The sequence below is a fragment of the Psilocybe cubensis genome, chromosome 8, assembly GCF_017499595.1.
Source record: "Psilocybe cubensis strain MGC-MH-2018 chromosome 8, whole genome shotgun sequence".
Lineage (NCBI taxonomy): Eukaryota > Fungi > Basidiomycota > Agaricomycetes > Agaricales > Agrocybaceae > Psilocybe > Psilocybe cubensis.
In genome coordinates, this window is record NC_063006.1 from 596308 (window position 1) to 621532 (window position 25225).

Sequence of the window (25225 nt, forward strand, 5' to 3'; positions counted from 1 at the left end):
TGTTTGCTGAGTAAGATTGGGTCAAGTAATTCGGGTGGCTTTGGTTAAAGCGAGAGAGGGAGGTGTGGTCGTGTCTGAATCGCGTGCTGTTAATGAGGGCACTGCGACTGTCGTCGTACACGTCGTCTCGTATGTGGTATGCGGTATTCTAATGATGGTATGCGATATGGATTGTAAAACCTGCAAACCCAACTTTAATTGTATCTTCCCCTACCAAACCACCCTCAAAACATACCTTTGTACGTGCGTATATGCAAGCGTAAAGTCGTCTCAGGCGGCTGGTATGAAGAAACAAGCAAGTCAGTCTAACTCAGAAGCAGTGGCAGTGGCAGGCCTCCTCATGTCACGCCCACTGACCGTGACCTGACTCCGCCGCATCTAATCTGGAAACAAACAATAGCAACAACAATCACTCTGCCGAAATGCCGCAAGTTGACTTTGTCGTTGTAAGTATTTCATTCATCCACAACGGTTGCCCTGAACGATGAGGACGCTCTTTCACTCGCAACGGCGCTTGTTCGATTCCCCGCACCCATTGCGCTGTGTCCTGATTGCCCCCGCCGCCTGCTACAATCTTCAAAGTAGTCAACGTATCACTGTGATTTGACTTTGCCCTCGCCTACGGTCTGGTAAGCATACCACACACTGCAAAGTGCAAAGTGCGGACCACCGGACCCGACGCGCTCGTGCCTGTTTGGCCTCTACCGTGTCCGCGTCCATCAGCCCACACATGCACACACGCGCTATGCAAACATCACACCGGCACCCCTGACTCAACCCAACTCCCGCGTTCCAATGCGTTGAGATTTGCACTGTGTAGCGTATCTCGAGAACCACAGGGTATAGCACAACGACTCTCGATGTCTCAGGGATGCTTACTCTGAGCGCAACAATTCTCAATGACAGAGACAAAGCAGGACATTTTTTGTATTTTAAGAACACACTTTTGTAAAATTCTAACCAAAAAAGGCAAAATCTATTTATAACTGAAAAAAAGAGCCTTGTCCACAATGTCCAACCCTCTTCTGGTAACAAACTTCAAGGGTTTCCCCTCCCCCGAAGGGCAGAGAAACAAAGTGACGGGGTGAGGTCCCCCGACACATGGTGGGTTAGTAGCAGAAACAGCGGGAAGGGGCATAAAAAGTCAGTGGGGCAAGTCCATAGCCCTACCGTAAAGCTCCGAAAACATACCTAAGCAGGTTTCTAGATAAATACAAGTCTGCGAGAGATTCAGAATACAACTTACTTGGTAAAGTTTTTGTCATTCAATGGATGCAACGGCAGCAGGCGGCATCGGTGTCAACTACAATCAAAGTCAGTCACAGTCTATTCAAAGTACAATTCTACAGACTTACCATTCCGAATCTCGCTCGACGGACGGAAATACATAGCGTCGAGGGTTTTTGCTTGTAAGAAATTTCTAGAGTCAAAGTTAGCAGTAGTTTAGGGAAAGTAAAATCAAGCCCACGTACCAACTATCGTGTCAAAGCACTCGTGCAGATGCCCCATCCTGCTCGTCGGACGTCGATATATGGTCTCAAGGTAAATCTAGAGCCAAGGTCAGTAAAAATCCAATAAATGAATGCCATACATACATACCTCAACGGGCACACAGCTAACAACGCCTGCTCGGCGGACGGCGATACGTCGTGTCAAGGCAAAATCTAGGGTCACGGGTCAGTGATAATTAATGCAAACCAAGTTGAAGTACACTTACCACTTGGTGTAGATCCTCACACTCGGTCGGCGGACGTCGATACATCATGTCAAAGCAAAATCTAGGGTCACGGTCAGCTTTAATTAATGCAAAGCATGTCGAAGTACACATACCACGGGTTTTAGATCCCCACACTCGGTCGGCGGACGTCGATACATTGTGTCAAAGCGAATCTAGGGTCAAGGTCAGTCTTTGTACATTAAATAAAACTAAAACACACATACCTATGCACCAGAGGTCCAATCCCGGTCAGCGGACGGCGATACGTCGTGTCAAAGTCTAGAGTCAGAGTCAGTCTCTGTACATTAAATAAAAGTAAACCACACATACCTGTACACCAGAGGTCCAACCCCGCTTGGCGGACGTCGATACGTCATGTCAGAGCAAATCGGGGTCACCCAGACATCCAATCCCACTCGGCGGACGTCGATACGTTGTGTCAGAGCAAATCTGAGGTCAAGGTCAGTGTGAGTACATATCATAAAAGTAATACACACATACCTGAAGACCAGAGGTCCAATCCCGCTCGCCGGACGTCGATACGTCGTGTCAGAGCAATATCTAAGGCCAGGGTTAGTCACAACTTGTTCAACGAATGCTACAGCACACTTACCACAATAGTGAGGAGGCAGGTAACAGGCGCGCTCGGCGGACGGCGATACGTCGTGTCAGGACTAAATCTTGGGATAAAATCAGTCTCCGTTTGGTAAATAAATGATACACAACTTACCAGCTCGCCGGAACGCGATACATAGCGTCGGGCTATGTTAACAGGGCATAAATCCTTGGATCAAAGTCAGTCTCACTTCTTCAACAAACATCACAGCACATACCAGGTCGGCGGAACACGATATATAGTGTCGAAGCAATTCCATGTCGAGAGGGGTAGCACACCACCATACTGACAGCATGGGTACAAAGTAGATGGATAAAAAAAACCCAATATCAGAGTTCTCTTTATACCTTTTTCACCCCAAACTTTTTCAAAGCCCGCTCTCAGTCACGTAGCAACACTTCTTTCTAGCTTCATCATTTTTACTAGCTTCGCTTCCGAATATTTCCTCATGCCATAACTTTGCATAATAGGAGACCTTTACATCCCTTTCTCCACTCCCTCAAACGTGGAATATCAAGCCACAGTGCACCACAAGGCACAAAACTCACTCGCCAAGTCGCAATTGGCTCAAATTCATGTCCCGTGCAGTAAAAAACCTCACTCCTATCAAGTGAAAATTGTTACGCCATTTTGTAATACCACGTACTAATCTTTGGTAAAGGTCCTCGTTTCAATTTCTACAGCACATCTAGCTCTGATTTCAATGCAGTAATAGCGTTATCTTCTCCCCAAAGTATTTTTTGGGATTACTTGCTGCAGACCGGTCAATTCGAAAGCTATGTCATCACATTCAGACACTCTGCACAGGATGCGCTGACGCTGATGCTGCAGACTCTGCGCAAACGATGTGCTTACGCTAACGCTACAGAGTCTGCGCACACAATGCGCTGACGCTGACTCTGTGCACAGGATGCGCTGCCGCTGACTCTGTACACACGATGCGCTGGCACTTGGTATTACAACATCGGCTCGCCGGCGTTCACAAGCCCAGGAACGAGATCACAACTTCCGACGCTCTAGCCTCGTTTAACTAATCGTTAAATCTACGACAAATCGCCCACAGGATCACGATCTACGCGTGTTCATTAGGACCCTGCCCTAATTCCCCACAGGTGCGTCATCATTCCACTCTAGGTTTAGTTTGCATCTCAGGAACACAAATTCGACTGTAAAGTCTATTTTTCACCTCCGTTCCGAGTCGACGTCATTCACGACAACAACAGTTGGTTCGACTTTGCGAGAGATGTTGGTATTTCGGATATGTTTACAACAGTACGTCCTTTGAGTCCTGGTTACTAATCTCACGGGTGACGGAATCATTCGAAAATTAGACACTTCCTTCAAACGCAGGTGCGTGCCAAAGCCGACATCCCACTCTATCGATACATCTCGTCTTACTCGTAACCCACTATTTTGAAGTGTTCCGTTCCATTTGACTTTGAGACTAGCGCGTCAGATAATCGGGAGTTGCTATATTCGAGTGCGCCCGAAAACACATCTATGCAACAACGTCAAGGCCAGTACTCTGACGTACCGCATTTGTTATCTCACCTTTTGCTTGTGTAGACGTGCTATGACCTCAACGTAGACATTCAGGAGGTGATTTACGGTGACAACTCACCTTCATTCCAACATTTCCCCAGTTCAAATTCGCATGTCAACCACGGCGCGGATACCTCCTCGTCTCCCGATTCGTCATTCTAGCGCGTTGCAACCGTCTCATATACCTCGCTTCCAAGAATAGGCTAGTCTAGACTAGTCGGTAACGACAGCCGGAAGCTCGCAAAACTGAGCAACCAATATGAATGTGCTGCAGAACACACATACGTGGCAGCCGTTCCCGCGCCGTTTATCACTTTTTCGAGGTTTCAGGGCTTTCTGGGTACTGTATAATGTAGTATATCCCACGCCAAGCGTGTTTGTAGGTCCTTTGGCAGCGTGAAGTTGAGATAATCAAAAATACATCCGGGGCATCTCAGGAGAGATTCAAACACAAAAACAAGCGTTTGCGAGGCTTTGAAATCACCGTGAAGATCGATAATGACTACCTAGATAATCTATAATGTGTATACGTCATGACGAATGCAGTAAACTAAGAGTACGGGTAACATTTCAAGCCACAGATGTTAAGCGCCCAAGCAAACAGCTTCACGCAGACTGTAAATTAGCAAAACACATCGATTCCAATGCTCTATAGACACACCTCGCATACCATACATATCTCAGAGTACACTATAAGACATACATACACTCACATATCTCGTCAACGAACCGTCAAGTCCACAACCTCACACTCACGTACCTCCTCCGGCCCCCAATCCGCATTCCAGCCCATTTCCACTGCTTCCTTTCATTTCGGGGCATCATCCCCACTAGCATAAGACTACTCGGCTGCGGCACGGAGCGTTCCAAGACCTAGAAGCAGGACAGAAATGAGTTGCAGTGTAATGCGTCTCGAGGGAGGATATGTACGTGGCATGCGATTCTGCGTCGTTTGCGCGTTTTAAGCGGGTTGGGGTGCTTTTACTGGGTGATATGGGTTAGGTGTGTATGGGGTAAAGCTTGAAAGTACATCAGGGAACCTACAATTGAGTTTATGCGTGTATGTGATGTCGTTGTTCAAATTCGCTTTAGGAAACGTACATTTGCGAATTGGGCCGTTTTGAGGTATTCAGATGCTACAGTACTGTTTAAAATAGGGGTATATATTCATATTTATGCTTACCTGAGTAAGTACAAAGTGGAAATTTCAAAGATTTGCAGCGATGAACCCTTAAGCGCCGAAAGCGTTGAATCGCAAATACAACAAATAAACGCACCAAACACACGATGGTGGACCACTAACACGCATGATACACTCACCCCTATACCATACAGCCCATTCTTCGACTCCAAAACTCCAACATCGCAAACCCAACTCACCGGACACAACACTCCTCCTCCTCGTCCGAATCTCCATTCAACCTCATTCCAACCACCTTCTTTCTCTTCACCCCTGCACGCCCACTAGCTCCAGACCCCTCGGCTATCCTAACGTAACGTACTAACGGCGATTACTGAATTTTTTCTGCCAGTAGAAGAAGAAGCATTCTGTAGAGTCCGAGAGACGTTATACGTTGTTTTAATGCAAATTCGATGGAATACGTACATTGGGGGGGTTGTAATGGTGCATAGGAGCCCCTGAGTAATCGAACTGAAAGTGAGTGAACGTTGGAACCAAGTCTGAACGTCGACGAAAGTTTGTGCAAGTCGGATTTCACATCAAGACAAGAAAACACAGAAACGCACAAAAGTACTATTACCATCTTCAACAAACGGACACCAGCATTGCTCTGCACCACTAACATTGTCTTAAAGTACATTCTTCACGAAACAAAATCCTAGATATTCCACACACAAAGACAGAGCGTTGACCCGATACACACCCAAGAACCCCCTCCTCCTCCCCAAAATCGCAAAATCACCTCATCCCAATACGTTTTCCTGGCTCTTCGGCTCCGGAACGGTATTCAAATCCAAATTGCGTAAACCAACTAAAAAGCGGCGTCTCATTTGAGAAGAATTAGAATGCCTGTGTTGCAACGCGAAATCAGAACAAACCATTGGAGAGATAACGGGTATGCGTACGTACGTTTGCTGTTCCCGAGTCAATTACTAGTTTATGCAATTCGATTAATGCATGGGTGAATGTGTGTTGACGATCTACGATACGAGTTGGAATTCACTTGATGCAAGGTAGATGATACTCGAGTCTAAAGTTCTGTGAGCCGCAAACCAAAAACGATTTGAATTTGAATCTCACATCTCGGACACCAATGTAAATTCAAAGCAACACAACAATACCTCCAACACGAAACAGATAACAAACCCATTCGATCAATAGCACATTGCGTAAACGCACTAGCAACTATACCGATGAACCGCGAACCGAGAGAAAGACACAAAAAAAAAACATTGCAAAGACGTAACGTTATGGACGTACAGGGGCAGCAGGTGTATAAAAAGGACACGGACTAACGGGCTTTTTTCCTCATCCCCTCTCCTCTCCTCTTCTCACATTCTCTTCTCCCGCTCTCCGCTCAATGCCCTTGTCAGCCCGCCCCTCTCCAACATCCTACACTCGCACTGCACTGCCAATGGACGGGAACGCACCGGTACGAGTCAACGTGCCCACGACGCCGTGAGTATTCCCCATCCCTCCCCTGAGCTGCGCCACGTCTGACCCTCCCTTCGCAGGAACACGTTTGACGACGAGTAGAGGATCTGGGAGGTAGAGGTCGGAGTCGGCGACGCGCCATAAATGCCACGCTGGCATGTCGACCGGGGCATCGAGGGCAGCGCACGGTGAGCCTCTAACATTTGTTTTCGCATCACACTCCGCCAAACCGCCTTTCTCTGCAGGTTGCCACGCCATCGAGACGACGCGGGACTCGAATGCGCGTGCTCAGCGAGCTTGAGGACGGGGTAAGTAAATGCATTATTCGACGGGTATCATTGTTGACTGACCTGGACACGCAGAACCTTGCATGTGTGTTCCCAAGAGTCGGACACGTCGTCGAAACTGTAAGTCAGTCCACACTCGTCAGCAACCGCCTGTGATTGACAACCGCTGCATCAAGACCTGCGCCTGCTCAGCGAGCTTGAGGACGGAGTAAGTAAACAAGCTATTCAACATGGAACACTGCTGACTGACCTGGACACGCAGAACGACCTTGAATCCGTGTTCCCGAGCGGCGGAAACGCTGTCGAAAGTGAGTGCATGCTTTGTTCGTCAGACCGCCCGTGATTGACCACCCAATACCAAGGCCGTATCGATTGGGGGGCAGGGAACAATGAGACCTATGCAAAAGTAAGTTGTCGTGTCGTTCACCGTGAACCAGCCTGAACTAACCTGACCTAGACACACAGAGCACCCCCAATCTATTCAAAGGCCTACATCCGTTCAACCGGTGCAGCTCGACACATGCGCTCCGCTCGTTGTGAATCGCCCCTTGACAGCCCGCCTTGCTGCGGATTCCAGTACGCGATTGGGGAATGGACTGGACGCGGTGGTGATGTGGTGGATGTGTGAGTACGCTGAGATGTTAGTAGGGAATGACTTGGAATGACCACACACAAGTACAGGTTGTGGTGTTGCCGTGGTTTCGCATCGGCCGCATATACCGTGGAGATGTGGAGGGAGGTGCCTAGTCGGTGTCCTAAGGATGCCATTGCAGGTTAGTTGACCCGTTGTTCAACGCGAGTCATGTCAAACTTACCTGAGATGTACATTGCAGGTCTGCGCTACCCTAAAATCTGGCTCTCCAATATCCCAGGCGGCACTCCTGTTGAATGCGAGTCGGGAACGCCGCAGCAAGGTACGTGACTCGTGTTCTGAACAGTTGTGACTGGGGTATAACGCGTTGTTGATAGGGTGGTGCTGATGGAAAGGATAACAGCAGGCAAGGGCATTCGTATCGACGCGTATGTCCCATATACGGGCAATGTCGATTCATAGCGGGAGCCGCTGCCTGATTGCCTGCTCCCGTGCATTCGCCTTCAAACACGCTGAGACGCAGCTCCGCCCGCGTGCTGTCCCTCCATCGGCTCCCCTCCCTCCCCCGCCTGCTCTCCCTCATTCTCCCCCAACCCCCCCTCCTCCGGATCCAACCAACTCTCCTCAACCGTCACCTTGACCCTCCTCACATACTCCTTCATATTTTCCCTATACAACTGCGCCGCCTCCGCATTCGCCGGGCTATTCGGGTTCGGATCATGCAGCAAGCTCTGTATACTCGTCAATATCGCCGCGACGTCGTATGTGGGCGACCACCGGTTTTGCAGGATGTCGAGGCAGAGCTCGCTGTTCGCGTAGACGTTGGGGTGGAACATCGGGTAGGACTCGTCGAATGTGAGGAGGAGCTTGAATGTGCCGTCTTCGAAGGGGGTGTCGCCTGTTGATAGGTGAGTGGCTGGGGGTGAGTGGGGAGAGGAAACGCACCTGGCCCGAAGATGACAGCGTTCCAGAGCATAATATTGTCGGGGAGCGGACTGCCCGAGATCCCGCCTGGCGGGTCGGACGAGAGGCGCTTGAAGTCCCGGATGAGCCGTTTCTTGCAGTTCGTCGACATTGTTTGCTGAGTAAGATTGGGTCAAGTAATTCGGGTGGCTTTGGTTAAAGCGAGAGAGGGAGGTGTGGTCGTGTCTGAATCGCGTGCTGTTAATGAGGGCACTGCGACTGTCGTCGTACACGTCGTCTCGTATGTGGTATGCGGTATTCTAATGATGGTATGCGATATGGATTGTAAAACCTGCAAACCCAACTTTAATTGTATCTTCCCCTACCAAACCACCCTCAAAACATACCTTTGTACGTGCGTATATGCAAGCGTAAAGTCGTCTCAGGCGGCTGGTATGAAGAAACAAGCAAGTCAGTCTAACTCAGAAGCAGTGGCAGTGGCAGGCCTCCTCATGTCACGCCCACTGACCGTGACCTGACTCCGCCGCATCTAATCTGGAAACAAACAATAGCAACAACAATCACTCTGCCGAAATGCCGCAAGTTGACTTTGTCGTTGTAAGTATTTCATTCATCCACAACGGTTGCCCTGAACGATGAGGACGCTCTTTCACTCGCAACGGCGCTTGTTCGATTCCCCGCACCCATTGCGCTGTGTCCTGATTGCCCCCGCCGCCTGCTACAATCTTCAAAGTAGTCAACGTATCACTGTGATTTGACTTTGCCCTCGCCTACGGTCTGGTAAGCATACCACACACTGCAAAGTGCAAAGTGCGGACCACCGGACCCGACGCGCTCGTGCCTGTTTGGCCTCTACCGTGTCCGCGTCCATCAGCCCACACATGCACACACGCGCTATGCAAACATCACACCGGCACCCCTGACTCAACCCAACTCCCGCGTTCCAATGCGTTGAGATTTGCACTGTGTAGCGTATCTCGAGAACCACAGGGTATAGCACAACGACTCTCGATGTCTCAGGGATGCTTACTCTGAGCGCAACAATTCTCAATGACAGAGACAAAGCAGGACATTTTTTGTATTTTAAGAACACACTTTTGTAAAATTCTAACCAAAAAAGGCAAAATCTATTTATAACTGAAAAAAAGAGCCTTGTCCACAATGTCCAACCCTCTTCTGGTAACAAACTTCAAGGGTTTCCCCTCCCCCGAAGGGCAGAGAAACAAAGTGACGGGGTGAGGTCCCCCGACACATGGTGGGTTAGTAGCAGAAACAGCGGGAAGGGGCATAAAAAGTCAGTGGGGCAAGTCCATAGCCCTACCGTAAAGCTCCGAAAACATACCTAAGCAGGTTTCTAGATAAATACAAGTCTGCGAGAGATTCAGAATACAACTTACTTGGTAAAGTTTTTGTCATTCAATGGATGCAACGGCAGCAGGCGGCATCGGTGTCAACTACAATCAAAGTCAGTCACAGTCTATTCAAAGTACAATTCTACAGACTTACCATTCCGAATCTCGCTCGACAGACGGAAATACATAGCGTCGAGGGTTTTTGCTTGTAAGAAATTTCTAGAGTCAAAGTTAGCAGTAGTTTAGGGAAAGTAAAATCAAGCCCACGTACCAACTATCGTGTCAAAGCACTCGTGCAGATGCCCCATCCTGCTCGTCGGACGTCGATATATGGTCTCAAGGTAAATCTAGAGCCAAGGTCAGTAAAAATCCAATAAATGAATGCCATACATACATACCTCAACGGGCACACAGCTAACAACGCCTGCTCGGCGGACGGCGATACGTCGTGTCAAGGCAAAATCTAGGGTCACGGGTCAGTGATAATTAATGCAAACCAAGTTGAAGTACACTTACCACTTGGTGTAGATCCTCACACTCGGTCGGCGGACGTCGATACATCATGTCAAAGCAAAATCTAGGGTCACGGTCAGCTTTAATTAATGCAAAGCATGTCGAAGTACACATACCACGGGTTTTAGATCCCCACACTCGGTCGGCGGACGTCGATACATTGTGTCAAAGCGAATCTAGGGTCAAGGTCAGTCTTTGTACATTAAATAAAACTAAAACACACATACCTATGCACCAGAGGTCCAATCCCGGTCAGCGGACGGCGATACGTCGTGTCAAAGTCTAGAGTCAGAGTCAGTCTCTGTACATTAAATAAAAGTAAACCACACATACCTGTACACCAGAGGTCCAACCCCGCTTGGCGGACGTCGATACGTCATGTCAGAGCAAATCGGGGTCACCCAGACATCCAATCCCACTCGGCGGACGTCGATACGTTGTGTCAGAGCAAATCTGAGGTCAAGGTCAGTGTGAGTACATATCATAAAAGTAATACACACATACCTGAAGACCAGAGGTCCAATCCCGCTCGCCGGACGTCGATACGTCGTGTCAGAGCAATATCTAAGGCCAGGGTTAGTCACAACTTGTTCAACGAATGCTACAGCACACTTACCACAATAGTGAGGAGGCAGGTAACAGGCGCGCTCGGCGGACGGCGATACGTCGTGTCAGGACTAAATCTTGGGATAAAATCAGTCTCCGTTTGGTAAATAAATGATACACAACTTACCAGCTCGCCGGAACGCGATACATAGCGTCGGGCTATGTTAACAGGGCATAAATCCTTGGATCAAAGTCAGTCTCACTTCTTCAACAAACATCACAGCACATACCAGGTCGGCGGAACACGATATATAGTGTCGAAGCAATTCCATGTCGAGAGGGGTAGCACACCACCATACTGACAGCATGGGTACAAAGTAGATGGATAAAAAAAACCCAATATCAGAGTTCTCTTTATACCTTTTTCACCCCAAACTTTTTCAAAGCCCGCTCTCAGTCACGTAGCAACACTTCTTTCTAGCTTCATCATTTTTACTAGCTTCGCTTCCGAATATTTCCTCATGCCATAACTTTGCATAATAGGAGACCTTTACATCCCTTTCTCCACTCCCTCAAACGTGGAATATCAAGCCACAGTGCACCACAAGGCACAAAACTCACTCGCCAAGTCGCAATTGGCTCAAATTCATGTCCCGTGCAGTAAAAAACCTCACTCCTATCAAGTGAAAATTGTTACGCCATTTTGTAATACCACGTACTAATCTTTGGTAAAGGTCCTCGTTTCAATTTCTACAGCACATCTAGCTCTGATTTCAATGCAGTAATAGCGTTATCTTCTCCCCAAAGTATTTTTTGGGATTACTTGCTGCAGACCGGTCAATTCGAAAGCTATGTCATCACATTCAGACACTCTGCACAGGATGCGCTGACGCTGATGCTGCAGACTCTGCGCAAACGATGTGCTTACGCTAACGCTACAGAGTCTGCGCACACAATGCGCTGACGCTGACTCTGTGCACAGGATGCGCTGCCGCTGACTCTGTACACACGATGCGCTGGCACTTGGTATTACAACATCGGCTCGCCGGCGTTCACAAGCCCAGGAACGAGATCACAACTTCCGACGCTCTAGCCTCGTTTAACTAATCGTTAAATCTACGACAAATCGCCCACAGGATCGCGATCTACGCGTGTTCATTAGGACCCTGCCCTAATTCCCCACAGGTGCGTCATCATTCCACTCTAGGTTTAGTTTGCATCTCAGGAACACAAAGTCGACTGTAAAGTCTAATTTTCACCTCCGTTCCGAGTCGACGTCATTCACGACAACAACAATTGGTTCGACTTTGCGAGAGATGTTGGAATTTCGGATATATTTATCACAGTACGTCCTGCGAGTTCTTGTTGCCGCTATTCTCACGGGTTACGAAATCACTCGAAAATTAGACACTTCCTTCAAACGCAGGTGCGTGTCGAAGCCGACAACCCACTGGACCGACACATCTCGTCTTGCCCGTAAGCCGCTCCTTTGTAGTCTTCCGTTCCCGTTGACTTTGAATGAAACGGACTAGCGCAGAGTTGCTAGATTCGAGTGCGCCCGAAAACACATCTATGCGACAACGTCAAGGCAAGTAATCTGACGCACCGCATTCGTTATCTCACCTTTTGCTTGTGTAGACGTGCTATGACCTCAACGTAGACATTCAGGAGGTGATTTACGGTGAGAACTCACCTTCATTCCAACATATCCCCAGTTCAAATTCGCATAAACCACGGCGCGGATACCTCCTCGTCTCCCGATTCGTCATTCCAGCGCGTTGGAACCGTCTCATTTACCTCGCTTCCAAGAATAGGCTAGTCCAAATTGCCTAGACTAGTCGGTAACGACAGCCGGAAGCTCGCACAACTGAGCAACCATCTGCAGAACACACATACGTGGCAGCCGTTCCCGCGCCGTTTATCACTTTTTTGAGGTTTCAGGGCTTTCTGGGTACTGTCTAATGTAGTGTATCCCACGCCAAGCGTGTTTGTAGGTCGTTTGGCAGCGTGAAGTTGAGATAATCAAAAATACATCCGGGGCATCTCAGGAGAGATTCAAACACAAAAACAAGCGTTTGCGAGGCTTTGAAATCACCGTGAATATAGATAATGGCTACCTAGATAATATACACTGTGTAATTATGATGACAAATGAAGTAAACTAAGAGGATGGGTAACCACAGATGTTAAGCGCCCAAGCAAACAGCTTCACGCATACTGTAAATGAGCAAAATACATCGATTCCAATGCTCTACAGACACACCTCGCATACCATACATATCTCAGAGTACACTATAAGACATACATAAACTCACATATCTCGTCAACGAACCACCAACTCCACAACCTCACACTCACGTACCTCCTCCGGCCCCAAATCCGCATTCCAGCCCATTTCCACTGCTTCCTTTCATTTCGGGGCATCATCCCCACTAGCATAAGACTACTCGGCTGCGGCACGGAGCGTTCCGAGGCCTAGAAGCAGGACAGAAATGAGTTGCAGTGTAATGCGTCTCGAGGGAGGATACGTACGTGGCATGCGATTCTGCGTCGTTTGCGCGTTTTAAGCGGGTTGGGGTGCTTTTACTGGGTGATATGGGTTAGATGTGTATGGGGTAAAGCTTGAGAGTACGTCAGGGAGCCTACAATTCAGTGTATGCGTGTATGTGATGTCGTTGTTCAAATTCGCTTTAGGAAACGTACATTTGCGAATTGGGCCGTTTTGAGGTATTCAGATGCTACAGTACTGTTTAAAATAGGGGTATATATTCATATTTATGCTTACCAGAGTAAGTACGAAGTGGAAATTTCAAAGATTCGTAGTGATACCTCTTAAGCGCCGAAAGCGTTGAATCACAAATACCACGAATAAACGCACCAAGCACACAACGGTGGATCAATAACAGGCTTAACACACTCACCCCTATACCATACAGCCCATTCTTCGACTCCAAAACTCCAACATTGCAAACCCAACTCACCGGACACAACACTGCTCCTCCTCATCCGAATCTCCATTCAACCTCATTCCAAACGTCTTCTTTCTCTATCCCTGCACGACCACTAGCTCCAGACCCCTCGGCTATCCTAACGTAACGTACTAACGGCGATTACTGAATTTTTCTTTTTTTTTGCCAGTAGAAGAAGAAGCATTCTGTAGAGTCCGAGAGACGTTATACGTTGTTTTAATGCAAATTCGATGGAATACGTACATTGGGGGGGTTGGAATGGTGCATAGGAGCCCCTGAGTAATCGAACTGAAAGTGAGTGAACGTTTGAGCCAAGTCTGAACGTCAAGGAAAGTTTGTGCAAGTCGGATTTCACATCAAGACAAGAAAACACAGAAACGCACGAAAGTACCATTACCATCTTCAACAAAAAGACACCGGCATCGCTCTGCACCACTAACATTATCTTAAAGTACATCCTTCAGGAGACCAAACCCTCGATATTCCACACACAAAGACAGAGCGTTGACCCGATACACACCAAGAACCCCCTCCTCCTCCCCAAAATCGTAAAATCACCTCATCCCAATACGTTTTCCTGGCTCTTCGGCTCCGGAACGGGTCTCCACCGCCTATCCTATTCGAATCCAAATTGCGTAAACCAACTAAAAAGCGGGGTCTCATTTGAGAAGAATTAGAATGCCTGTGTTGCAATGCGAAATCAGAACAAACCATTGGAGAGATAACGGGTATGCGTACGTACGTTTGCTGTTCCCGAGTCGATTACTAGTTTATGCAATTCAGTTAACACATGAGTGAATGTGTGTTGACGATCTACGATACGGGTTGGAATGCACTTGATGCAAGAGTGGATGATACTCGAGTCTTAAGATCTGTGAGCCGCAAACCAAAAACGATTTGAATTTGGATCTCACATCTCGGACACCAATGTAAATTCAAAGTACCACTGCATTACCAGTCAAAAACGAAACAAATAACAAACCCGTTCGATCAATAGCACATTGCGTAACTGCACTAGCAACTATACCGATGAACCGCGAACCGAGAGAAAGACACGAAAAAAAAAACCTTGCAAAGACGTAACGTTATGGACGTACAGGGGCAGCAGGTGTATAAAAAGGACACGGACTAACGGGCTTTTTTCCTCATCCCCTCTCCTCTCCTCTTCTCACATTCTCTTCTCCCGCTCTCCGCTCAACGCCCTTGTCAGCCCGCCCCTCCCCGATATCCTACACTTGCACTGCACTGCCAATGGACGGGAACGCACCGGTACGAGTCAACGTGCCCACGACGCCGTGAGTATTCCCCATCCCTCCCCTAGCTGCGCCACGTCTGACCCTTCCCTTCGCAGGAACACGTTTGACGACGAGTAGAGGATCTGGGAGGTAGAGGTCGAAGTCAGCGACGCACCATAAATGCCACGTTGGCATGTCGCCCGGGGTATTGAGGGCAGCGCACGGTGAGCTTCCAACATTCATTTTCGCATCACACTCCACAACTCCGCCTTTTTCTACAGGTTGCCACGCCATCGAGACGACGCGGGACTCGAATGCGCCTGCTCAGCGAGCTTGAGGACGAGGTAAGTAAATGCATTATTCAACGTGTATCATTGTTGACTGATCTGGACACGCAGAACCTTGAATCCGTGTTCCCGAGCGGCGGACACGCTGTCGAAAGTGAGTCCGCGCTTTATTCGTCATACCGCCCGTGATTGACCACCCCTACATCAAGACCTGGGCCTGCTCAGCGAGCTTGAGGACGGAGTAAGTAAACAAGCTATTCAACATGGAACACCGCTGACTGACCTGGACACGCAGAACGACCTTGAATCCGTGTTCCCGAGCGGCGGACACGCTGTCGAAAGGGTGAGTCCATGTTTTGTTCGTCAGACCGCCCGTGATTGACCACCTCTACCACAGGGCTGAATTGATTCGCTGTCAGAGAACACCCGAACCTATGCAAAAGTAAGTTGACGTACCGCTCACCGTGAATCAGGCTGAACTGACCTGGACACGCAGAGTATCTGTGCTAGACCAGCTGCCCTCAATCCAGTCCAAGCAATCCGTTGTTGACCGATGGAATCGAAACGCGCGCTCGGTTCGCTGTGAACCCCGCCTTGTCATCCCGCCTTGCTGCTGATTCCAGTACGCGATCGGGGAATGGACTGGACGCGGTGGTGATGTGATGGATGCGTGAATACACTGGAATGTTAGTCGGGAATGGCTTGGACTGACCATGCCGTCGTCGCCAGAGACTACAGCCGTGGTGTAGGCATCGTTTCGCATCGGAGGCAGGGGCCTAGTCAACGTCCTTGGGGATATCAATGCTGGTAAGTCGACCCATTGCTCGATGCGAGTCATGTCAAACTTACCTGAGATGTACATTGCAGGTCTGCGCTACCCTAAAATCTGGCTCTCCAATATCCCAGGCGGCACTCCTGTTGAATACAAGTCGGGAACGCCGCAGCAAGGTACGTGACTCGTGTTCTGAACAGTTGTGACTGGGGGAATAACGCGTTGTTGATAGGGTGGTGCTGATGGAAAGGGGATCGACGGGCAAGGGCATTCGTATCGACGCGTATGTCCCATATACGGGCAATGTCGATTCATAGCGGGAGCCGCTGCCTGCATTCGCCTTCAAACACGCTGAGACGCAGCTCCGCCCGCGTGCTGTCCCTCCATCGGCTCTCCTCCCTCCCTATCAACCTCGTCCATCTCCACCTCCCCTCCCTCCCCCTCACCCTCGCCCAAACCCCCCTCCTCCGGATCCAACCAACTCTCCTCAACCGTCACCTTGACCCTCCTCACATACTCCTTCATATTCTCCCTATACAACTGTGCCGCCTCCGCATTCGCCGGGCTATTCGGGTTCGGATCATGCAGCAAGCTCTGTATACTCGTCAGTATCGCCGCGACGTCGTACGTCGGCGACCACCGGTTCTGCAGGATGTCGAGGCAGAGCTCGCCGTTCGCGTAGACGTTGGGGTGGAACATCCGCGAGAGGAATTTGACGGTGGGGGGTTTGTTTGGGTAGGACTCGTCGAATGTGAGGAGGAGCTTGAATGTGCCGTCTTCGAAGGGGGTGTCGCCTGTTGATAGGTGAGTGGCTGGGGGTGAGTGGGGAGAGGAAACGCACCTGGGCCGAAGATGACAGCGTTCCAGAGCATAATATTGTCGGGGAGCGGACTGCCCGAGATCCCGCCTGGCGGGTCGGACGAGAGGCGCTTAAAGTCCCGGATCAGCCGTTTCTTGCAGTTCGTCGACATTGCTTGCTGAGTAAGATGGGTCAAGTAAGTCGGTGTGCTGGTGTAGTGGTGTGGTATGCGGTATGCTAATGCCAATGGGTATGTTATGATGCGATATGGATTGTAGAACCTGCGTTAATTGTATCTTCCTGTACCAAACCACCTTTGTACGTGCGTATATGCAAGCGTAAAGTCGTCTCAGGCGGCTGGTATGAAGAAACAAGCAAGTCAGTCCAACTCAGAAGCAGTGGCAGTGGCAGGCCTCCTCATGTCACGCCCACTGACCGTGACCTGACTCCGCTGCATCTAATCTGGAAACAAACAATAGCAACAACAATCACTCTGCCGAAATGCCGCAAGTTGACTTTGTCGTTGTAAGTATTTCATTCATCCACAACGGTTGCCCTGAACGATGAGGACGCTCTTTCACTCGCAACTGCGCTTGTTTGATTCCCCGCCCCTGCCCCGCCGAGTCCTTCCGCTCCCGGGTAATCGCGCTCGTCGCATACTGTAACCACGATCGACAAGTCATCAACATACAGTCGCCCGTCGCCGCTCAACTATGACAACACGCATCACACGCTATACACTACCAGTTCTATGTAGACCACCCGACGCGGACGCAATCGCAATTGCGCCTCCAACTACATCCATTTACCACCGTACTCATGAGTTTACCGCAGCTTTGCAATATATTTTTGTTGTGCCTATTGTGTACTTGAAATATTGTTTACCCCAGTGCCTTCAAGGTTTGTCATGATGCTGCGTGTTTACTATTTACTGATCGACGGGACAATTCTCGTGATATCATGGTTTATTCAATGCACTCTATTCGTCATGATTGTAATGAATTTCGTAAAATTCTAACCAAAACAGGCAAAATCTATTTATAACTGAAAAAAACAGCCTTGTTCAAAACTTCCAACCCTCTTCTGGTAACAAACTTCAAGGGTTTCCCCTCCCCCGAAGGGCAGAGAAACAAAGTGACGGGGTGAGGTACCCCGACACAAGGTGGGTTAGTAGCATACAAGGTGAGAAATACAAGTCGGCGAGAGAATACTCGTGTAGTGAAAACAACGGATGGTGTTTTCGGACCGCCGAGTCAAATGGATACAGATGGCGTTAAATCATGCCAACTACAATCAAAGTCAGTCAGAGTCTATTCAAAGTACAATTCTACAGACTTACCATTCCGAATCTCGCTCGACGGACGGAAATACATAGCGTCGAGGGTTTTTGCTTGTAATAAATTTCTAGAGTAAAAGTTATCAGTAGTTTAGGGAAAGTAAAATCAAGCCCACGTACCAACTATCGTGTCAAAGCACTCGTGCAGATGCCCCATCCTGCTCGTCGGACGTCGATATATGGTCTCAAGGTAAATCTAGAGCCAAGGTCAGTAAAAATCCAATAAATGAATGCCATACATACATACCTCAACGGGCACACAGCTAACAACGCCTGCTCGGCGGACGGCGATACGTCGTGTCAAGGCAAAATCTAGGGTCACGGGTCAGTGATAATTAATGCAAACCAAGTTGAAGTACACTTACCACTTGGTGTAGATCCTCACACTCGGTCGGCGGACGTCGATACATCATGTCAAAGCAAAATCTAGGGTCACGGTCAGCTTTAATTAATGCAAAGCATGTCGAAGTACACATACCACGGGTTTTAGATCCCCACACTCGGTCGGCGGACGTCGATACATTGTGTCAAAGCGAATCTAGGGTCAAGGTCAGTCTTTGTACATTAAATAAAACTAAAACACACATACCTATGCACCAGAGGTCCAATCCCGGTCAGCGGACGGCGATACGTCGTGTCAAAGTCTAGAGTCAGAGTCAGTCTCTGTACATTAAATAAAAGTAAACCACACATACCTGTACACCAGAGGTCCAACCCCGCTTGGCGGACGTCGATACGTCATGTCAGAGCAAATCGGGGTCACCCAGACATCCAATCCCACTCGGCGGACGTCGATACGTTGTGTCAGAGCAAATCTGAGGTCAAGGTCAGTGTGAGTACATATCATAAAAGTAATACACACATACCTGAAGACCAGAGGTCCAATCCCGCTCGCCGGACGTCGATACGTCGTGTCAGAGCAATATCTAAGGCCAGGGTTAGTCACAACTTGTTCAACGAATGCTACAGCACACTTACCACAATAGTAAGGAGGCAGGTAACAGGCGCGCTCGGCGGACGGCGATACGTCGTGTCAGGACTAAATCTTGGGATAAAATCAGTCTCCGTTTGGTAAATAAATGATACACAACTTACCAGCTCGCCGGAACGCGATACATAGCGTCGGGCTATGTTAACAGGGCATAAATCCTTGGATCAAAGTCAGTCTCACTTCTTCAACAAACATCACAGCACATACCAGGTCGGCGGAACACGATATATAGTGTCGAAGCAATTCCATGTCGAGAGGGGTAGCACACCACCATACTGACAGCATGGGTACAAAGTAGATGGATAAAAAAAACCCAATATCAGAGTTCTCTTTATACCTTTTTCACCCCAAACTTTTTCAAAGCCCGCTCTCAGTCACGTAGCAACACTTCTTTCTAGCTTCATCATTTTTACTAGCTTCGCTTCCGAATATTTCCTCATGCCATAACTTTGCATAATAGGAGACCTTTACATCCCTTTCTCCACTCCCTCAAACGTGGAATATCAAGCCACAGTGCACCACAAGGCACAAAACTCACTCGCCAAGTCGCAATTGGCTCAAATTCATGTCCCGTGCAGTAAAAAACCTCACTCCTATCAAGTGAAAATTGTTACGCCATTTTGTAATACCACGTACTAATCTTTGGTAAAGGTCCTCGTTTCAATTTCTACAGCACATCTAGCTCTGATTTCAATGCAGTAATAGCGTTATCTTCTCCCCAAAGTATTTTTTGGGATTACTTGCTGCAGACCGGTCAATTCGAAAGCTATGTCATCACATTCAGACACTCTGCACAGGATGCGCTGACGCTGATGCTGCAGACTCTGCGCAAACGATGTGCTTACGCTAACGCTACAGAGTCTGCGCACACAATGCGCTGACGCTGACTCTGTGCACAGGATGCGCTGCCGCTGACTCTGTACACACGATGCGCTGGCACTTGGTATTACAACATCGGCTCGCCGGCGTTCACAAGCCCAGGAACGAGATCACAACTTCCGACGCTCTAGCCTCGTTTAACTAATCGTTAAATCTACGACAAATCGCCCACAGGATCACGATCTACGCGTGTTCATTAGGACCCTGCCCTAATTCCCCACAGGTGCGTCATCATTCCACTCTAGGTTTAGTTTGCATCTCAGGAACACAAATTCGACTGTAAAGTCTATTTTTCACCTCCGTTCCGAGTCGACGTCATTCACGACAACAACAGTTGGTTCGACTTTGCGAGAGATGTTGGTATTTCGGATATGTTTACAACAGTACGTCCTTTGAGTCCTGGTTACTAATCTCACGGGTGACGGAATCATTCGAAAATTAGACACTTCCTTCAAACGCAGGTGCGTGCCAAAGCCGACATCCCACTCTATCGATACATCTCGTCTTACTCGTAACCCACTATTTTGAAGTGTTCCGTTCCATTTGACTTTGAGACTAGCGCGTCAGATAATCGGGAGTTGCTATATTCGAGTGCGCCCGAAAACACATCTATGCAACAACGTCAAGGCCAGTACTCTGACGTACCGCATTTGTTATCTCACCTTTTGCTTGTGTAGACGTGCTATGACCTCAACGTAGACATTCAGGAGGTGATTTACGGTGACAACTCACCTTCATTCCAACATTTCCCCAGTTCAAATTCGCATGTCAACCACGGCGCGGATACCTCCTCGTCTCCCGATTCGTCATTCTAGCGCGTTGCAACCGTCTCATATACCTCGCTTCCAAGAATAGGCTAGTCTAGACTAGTCGGTAACGACAGCCGGAAGCTCGCAAAACTGAGCAACCAATATGAATGTGCTGCAGAACACACATACGTGGCAGCCGTTCCCGCGCCGTTTATCACTTTTTCGAGGTTTCAGGGCTTTCTGGGTACTGTATAATGTAGTATATCCCACGCCAAGCGTGTTTGTAGGTCCTTTGGCAGCGTGAAGTTGAGATAATCAAAAATACATCCGGGGCATCTCAGGAGAGATTCAAACACAAAAACAAGCGTTTGCGAGGCTTTGAAATCACCGTGAAGATCGATAATGACTACCTAGATAATCTATAATGTGTATACGTCATGACGAATGCAGTAAACTAAGAGTACGGGTAACATTTCAAGCCACAGATGTTAAGCGCCCAAGCAAACAGCTTCACGCAGACTGTAAATTAGCAAAACACATCGATTCCAATGCTCTATAGACACACCTCGCATACCATACATATCTCAGAGTACACTATAAGACATACATACACTCACATATCTCGTCAACGAACCGTCAAGTCCACAACCTCACACTCACGTACCTCCTCCGGCCCCCAATCCGCATTCCAGCCCATTTCCACTGCTTCCTTTCATTTCGGGGCATCATCCCCACTAGCATAAGACTACTCGGCTGCGGCACGGAGCGTTCCGAGACCTAGAAGCAGGACAGAAATGAGTTGCAGTGTAATGCGTCTCGAGGGAGGATATGTACGTGGCATGCGATTCTGCGTCGTTTGCGCGTTTTAAGCGGGTTGGGGTGCTTTTACTGGGTGATATGGGTTAGGTGTGTATGGGGTAAAGCTTGAAAGTACATCAGGGAACCTACAATTGAGTTTATGCGTGTATGTGATGTCGTTGTTCAAATTCGCTTTAGGAAACGTACATTTGCGAATTGGGCCGTTTTGAGGTATTCAGATGCTACAGTACTGTTTAAAATAGGGGTATATATTCATATTTATGCTTACCTGAGTAAGTACAAAGTGGAAATTTCAAAGATTTGCAGCGATGAACCCTTAAGCGCCGAAAGCGTTGAATCGCAAATACAACAAATAAACGCACCAAACACACGATGGTGGACCACTAACACGCATGATACACTCACCCCTATACCATACAGCCCATTCTTCGACTCCAAAACTCCAACATCGCAAACCCAACTCACCGGACACAACACTCCTCCTCCTCGTCCGAATCTCCATTCAACCTCATTCCAACCACCTTCTTTCTCTTCACCCCTGCACGCCCACTAGCTCCAGACCCCTCGGCTATCCTAACGTAACGTACTAACGGCGATTACTGAATTTTTTCTGCCAGTAGAAGAAGAAGCATTCTGTAGAGTCCGAGAGACGTTATACGTTGTTTTAATGCAAATTCGATGGAATACGTACATTGGGGGGGTTGTAATGGTGCATAGGAGCCCCTGAGTAATCGAACTGAAAGTGAGTGAACGTTGGAACCAAGTCTGAACGTCGACGAAAGTTTGTGCAAGTCGGATTTCACATCAAGACAAGAAAACACAGAAACGCACAAAAGTACTATTACCATCTTCAACAAACGGACACCAGCATTGCTCTGCACCACTAACATTGTCTTAAAGTACATTCTTCACGAAACAAAATCCTAGATATTCCACACACAAAGACAGAGCGTTGACCCGATACACACCCAAGAACCCCCTCCTCCTCCCCAAAATCGCAAAATCACCTCATCCCAATACGTTTTCCTGGCTCTTCGGCTCCGGAACGGTATTCAAATCCAAATTGCGTAAACCAACTAAAAAGCGGCGTCTCATTTGAGAAGAATTAGAATGCCTGTGTTGCAACGCGAAATCAGAACAAACCATTGGAGAGATAACGGGTATGCGTACGTACGTTTGCTGTTCCCGAGTCAATTACTAGTTTATGCAATTCGATTAATGCATGGGTGAATGTGTGTTGACGATCTACGATACGAGTTGGAATTCACTTGATGCAAGGTAGATGATACTCGAGTCTAAAGTTCTGTGAGCCGCAAACCAAAAACGATTTGAATTTGAATCTCACATCTCGGACACCAATGTAAATTCAAAGCAACACAACAATACCTCCAACACGAAACAGATAACAAACCCATTCGATCAATAGCACATTGCGTAAACGCACTAGCAACTATACCGATGAACCGCGAACCGAGAGAAAGACACAAAAAAAAAACATTGCAAAGACGTAACGTTATGGACGTACAGGGGCAGCAGGTGTATAAAAAGGACACGGACTAACGGGCTTTTTTCCTCATCCCCTCTCCTCTCCTCTTCTCACATTCTCTTCTCCCGCTCTCCGCTCAATGCCCTTGTCAGCCCGCCCCTCTCCAACATCCTACACTCGCACTGCACTGCCAATGGACGGGAACGCACCGGTACGAGTCAACGTGCCCACGACGCCGTGAGTATTCCCCATCCCTCCCCTGAGCTGCGCCACGTCTGACCCTCCCTTCGCAGGAACACGTTTGACGACGAGTAGAGGATCTGGGAGGTAGAGGTCGGAGTCGGCGACGCGCCATAAATGCCACGCTGGCATGTCGACCGGGGCATCGAGGGCAGCGCACGGTGAGCCTCTAACATTTGTTTTCGCATCACACTCCGCCAAACCGCCTTTCTCTGCAGGTTGCCACGCCATCGAGACGACGCGGGACTCGAATGCGCGTGCTCAGCGAGCTTGAGGACGGGGTAAGTAAATGCATTATTCGACGGGTATCATTGTTGACTGACCTGGACACGCAGAACCTTGCATGTGTGTTCCCAAGAGTCGGACACGTCGTCGAAACTGTAAGTCAGTCCACACTCGTCAGCAACCGCCTGTGATTGACAACCGCTGCATCAAGACCTGCGCCTGCTCAGCGAGCTTGAGGACGGAGTAAGTAAACAAGCTATTCAACATGGAACACTGCTGACTGACCTGGACACGCAGAACGACCTTGAATCCGTGTTCCCGAGCGGCGGAAACGCTGTCGAAAGTGAGTGCATGCTTTGTTCGTCAGACCGCCCGTGATTGACCACCCAATACCAAGGCCGTATCGATTGGGGGGCAGGGAACAATGAGACCTATGCAAAAGTAAGTTGTCGTGTCGTTCACCGTGAACCAGCCTGAACTAACCTGACCTAGACACACAGAGCACCCCCAATCTATTCAAAGGCCTACATCCGTTCAACCGGTGCAGCTCGACACATGCGCTCCGCTCGTTGTGAATCGCCCCTTGACAGCCCGCCTTGCTGCGGATTCCAGTACGCGATTGGGGAATGGACTGGACGCGGTGGTGATGTGGTGGATGTGTGAGTACGCTGAGATGTTAGTAGGGAATGACTTGGAATGACCACACACAAGTACAGGTTGTGGTGTTGCCGTGGTTTCGCATCGGCCGCATATACCGTGGAGATGTGGAGGGAGGTGCCTAGTCGGTGTCCTAAGGATGCCATTGCAGGTTAGTTGACCCGTTGTTCAACGCGAGTCATGTCAAACTTACCTGAGATGTACATTGCAGGTCTGCGCTACCCTAAAATCTGGCTCTCCAATATCCCAGGCGGCACTCCTGTTGAATGCGAGTCGGGAACGCCGCAGCAAGGTACGTGACTCGTGTTCTGAACAGTTGTGACTGGGGTATAACGCGTTGTTGATAGGGTGGTGCTGATGGAAAGGATAACAGCAGGCAAGGGCATTCGTATCGACGCGTATGTCCCATATACGGGCAATGTCGATTCATAGCGGGAGCCGCTGCCTGATTGCCTGCTCCCGTGCATTCGCCTTCAAACACGCTGAGACGCAGCTCCGCCCGCGTGCTGTCCCTCCATCGGCTCCCCTCCCTCCCCCGCCTGCTCTCCCTCATTCTCCCCCAACCCCCCCTCCTCCGGATCCAACCAACTCTCCTCAACCGTCACCTTGACCCTCCTCACATACTCCTTCATATTTTCCCTATACAACTGCGCCGCCTCCGCATTCGCCGGGCTATTCGGGTTCGGATCATGCAGCAAGCTCTGTATACTCGTCAATATCGCCGCGACGTCGTATGTGGGCGACCACCGGTTTTGCAGGATGTCGAGGCAGAGCTCGCTGTTCGCGTAGACGTTGGGGTGGAACATCCGCGAGAGGAATTTGACGGTGGGCGGTTTGTTGGGGTAGGACTCGTCGAATGTGAGGAGGAGCTTGAATGTGCCGTCTTCGAAGGGGGTGTCGCCTGTTGATAGGTGAGTGGCTGGGGGTGAGTGGGGAGAGGAAACGCACCTGGCCCGAAGATGACAGCGTTCCAGAGCATAATATTGTCGGGGAGCGGACTGCCCGAGATCCCGCCTGGCGGGTCGGACGAGAGGCGCTTGAAGTCCCGGATGAGCCGTTTCTTGCAGTTCGTCGACAT

The 25225-nt window shown here is 49.0% G+C and overlaps 5 protein-coding genes across 5 annotated transcripts; 1 reads left to right on the top strand and 4 right to left on the bottom strand.

Annotated features, from left to right (window-relative positions):
- Positions 1-7871: 7871 nt before the first annotated feature.
- JR316_0008721 (Ubiquitin-conjugating enzyme E2 2) lies at positions 7872-8443 on the bottom strand (the record flags this gene model as incomplete). The annotated part of the gene is made up of 2 exons (XM_047894434.1): positions 7872-8266; positions 8314-8443. 2 exons carry the CDS (start codon positions 8441-8443, stop codon positions 7872-7874), a joined length of 525 nt encoding a protein of 174 aa, XP_047745893.1.
- Positions 8444-15100: 6657 nt separating this feature from the next.
- JR316_0008722 (uncharacterized protein) lies at positions 15101-15576 on the top strand (the record flags this gene model as incomplete). The annotated part of the gene is made up of 5 exons (XM_047894435.1): positions 15101-15112; positions 15189-15251; positions 15306-15348; positions 15404-15537; positions 15562-15576. The coding sequence occupies 5 exons, from the start codon at positions 15101-15103 to the stop codon at positions 15574-15576; spliced, it is 267 nt and encodes an 88-aa protein (XP_047745894.1).
- A 732-nt stretch (positions 15577-16308) lies between these two features.
- JR316_0008723 (Ubiquitin-conjugating enzyme E2 2) lies at positions 16309-16937 on the bottom strand (the record flags this gene model as incomplete). Its single annotated transcript, XM_047894436.1, has 2 exons — positions 16309-16760; positions 16808-16937. 2 exons carry the CDS (start codon positions 16935-16937, stop codon positions 16309-16311), a joined length of 582 nt encoding a protein of 193 aa, XP_047745895.1.
- Positions 16938-18043: 1106 nt separating this feature from the next.
- JR316_0008724 (uncharacterized protein) lies at positions 18044-19366 on the bottom strand (the record flags this gene model as incomplete). The annotated part of the gene is made up of 6 exons (XM_047894437.1): positions 18044-18052; positions 18105-18169; positions 18222-18297; positions 18349-18413; positions 18968-19027; positions 19300-19366. 6 exons carry the CDS (start codon positions 19364-19366, stop codon positions 18044-18046), a joined length of 342 nt encoding a protein of 113 aa, XP_047745896.1.
- Positions 19367-24620: 5254 nt separating this feature from the next.
- JR316_0008725 (Ubiquitin-conjugating enzyme E2 2) lies at positions 24621-25225 on the bottom strand (the record flags this gene model as incomplete). The annotated part of the gene is made up of 2 exons (XM_047894438.1): positions 24621-25048; positions 25096-25225. 2 exons carry the CDS (start codon positions 25223-25225, stop codon positions 24621-24623), a joined length of 558 nt encoding a protein of 185 aa, XP_047745897.1.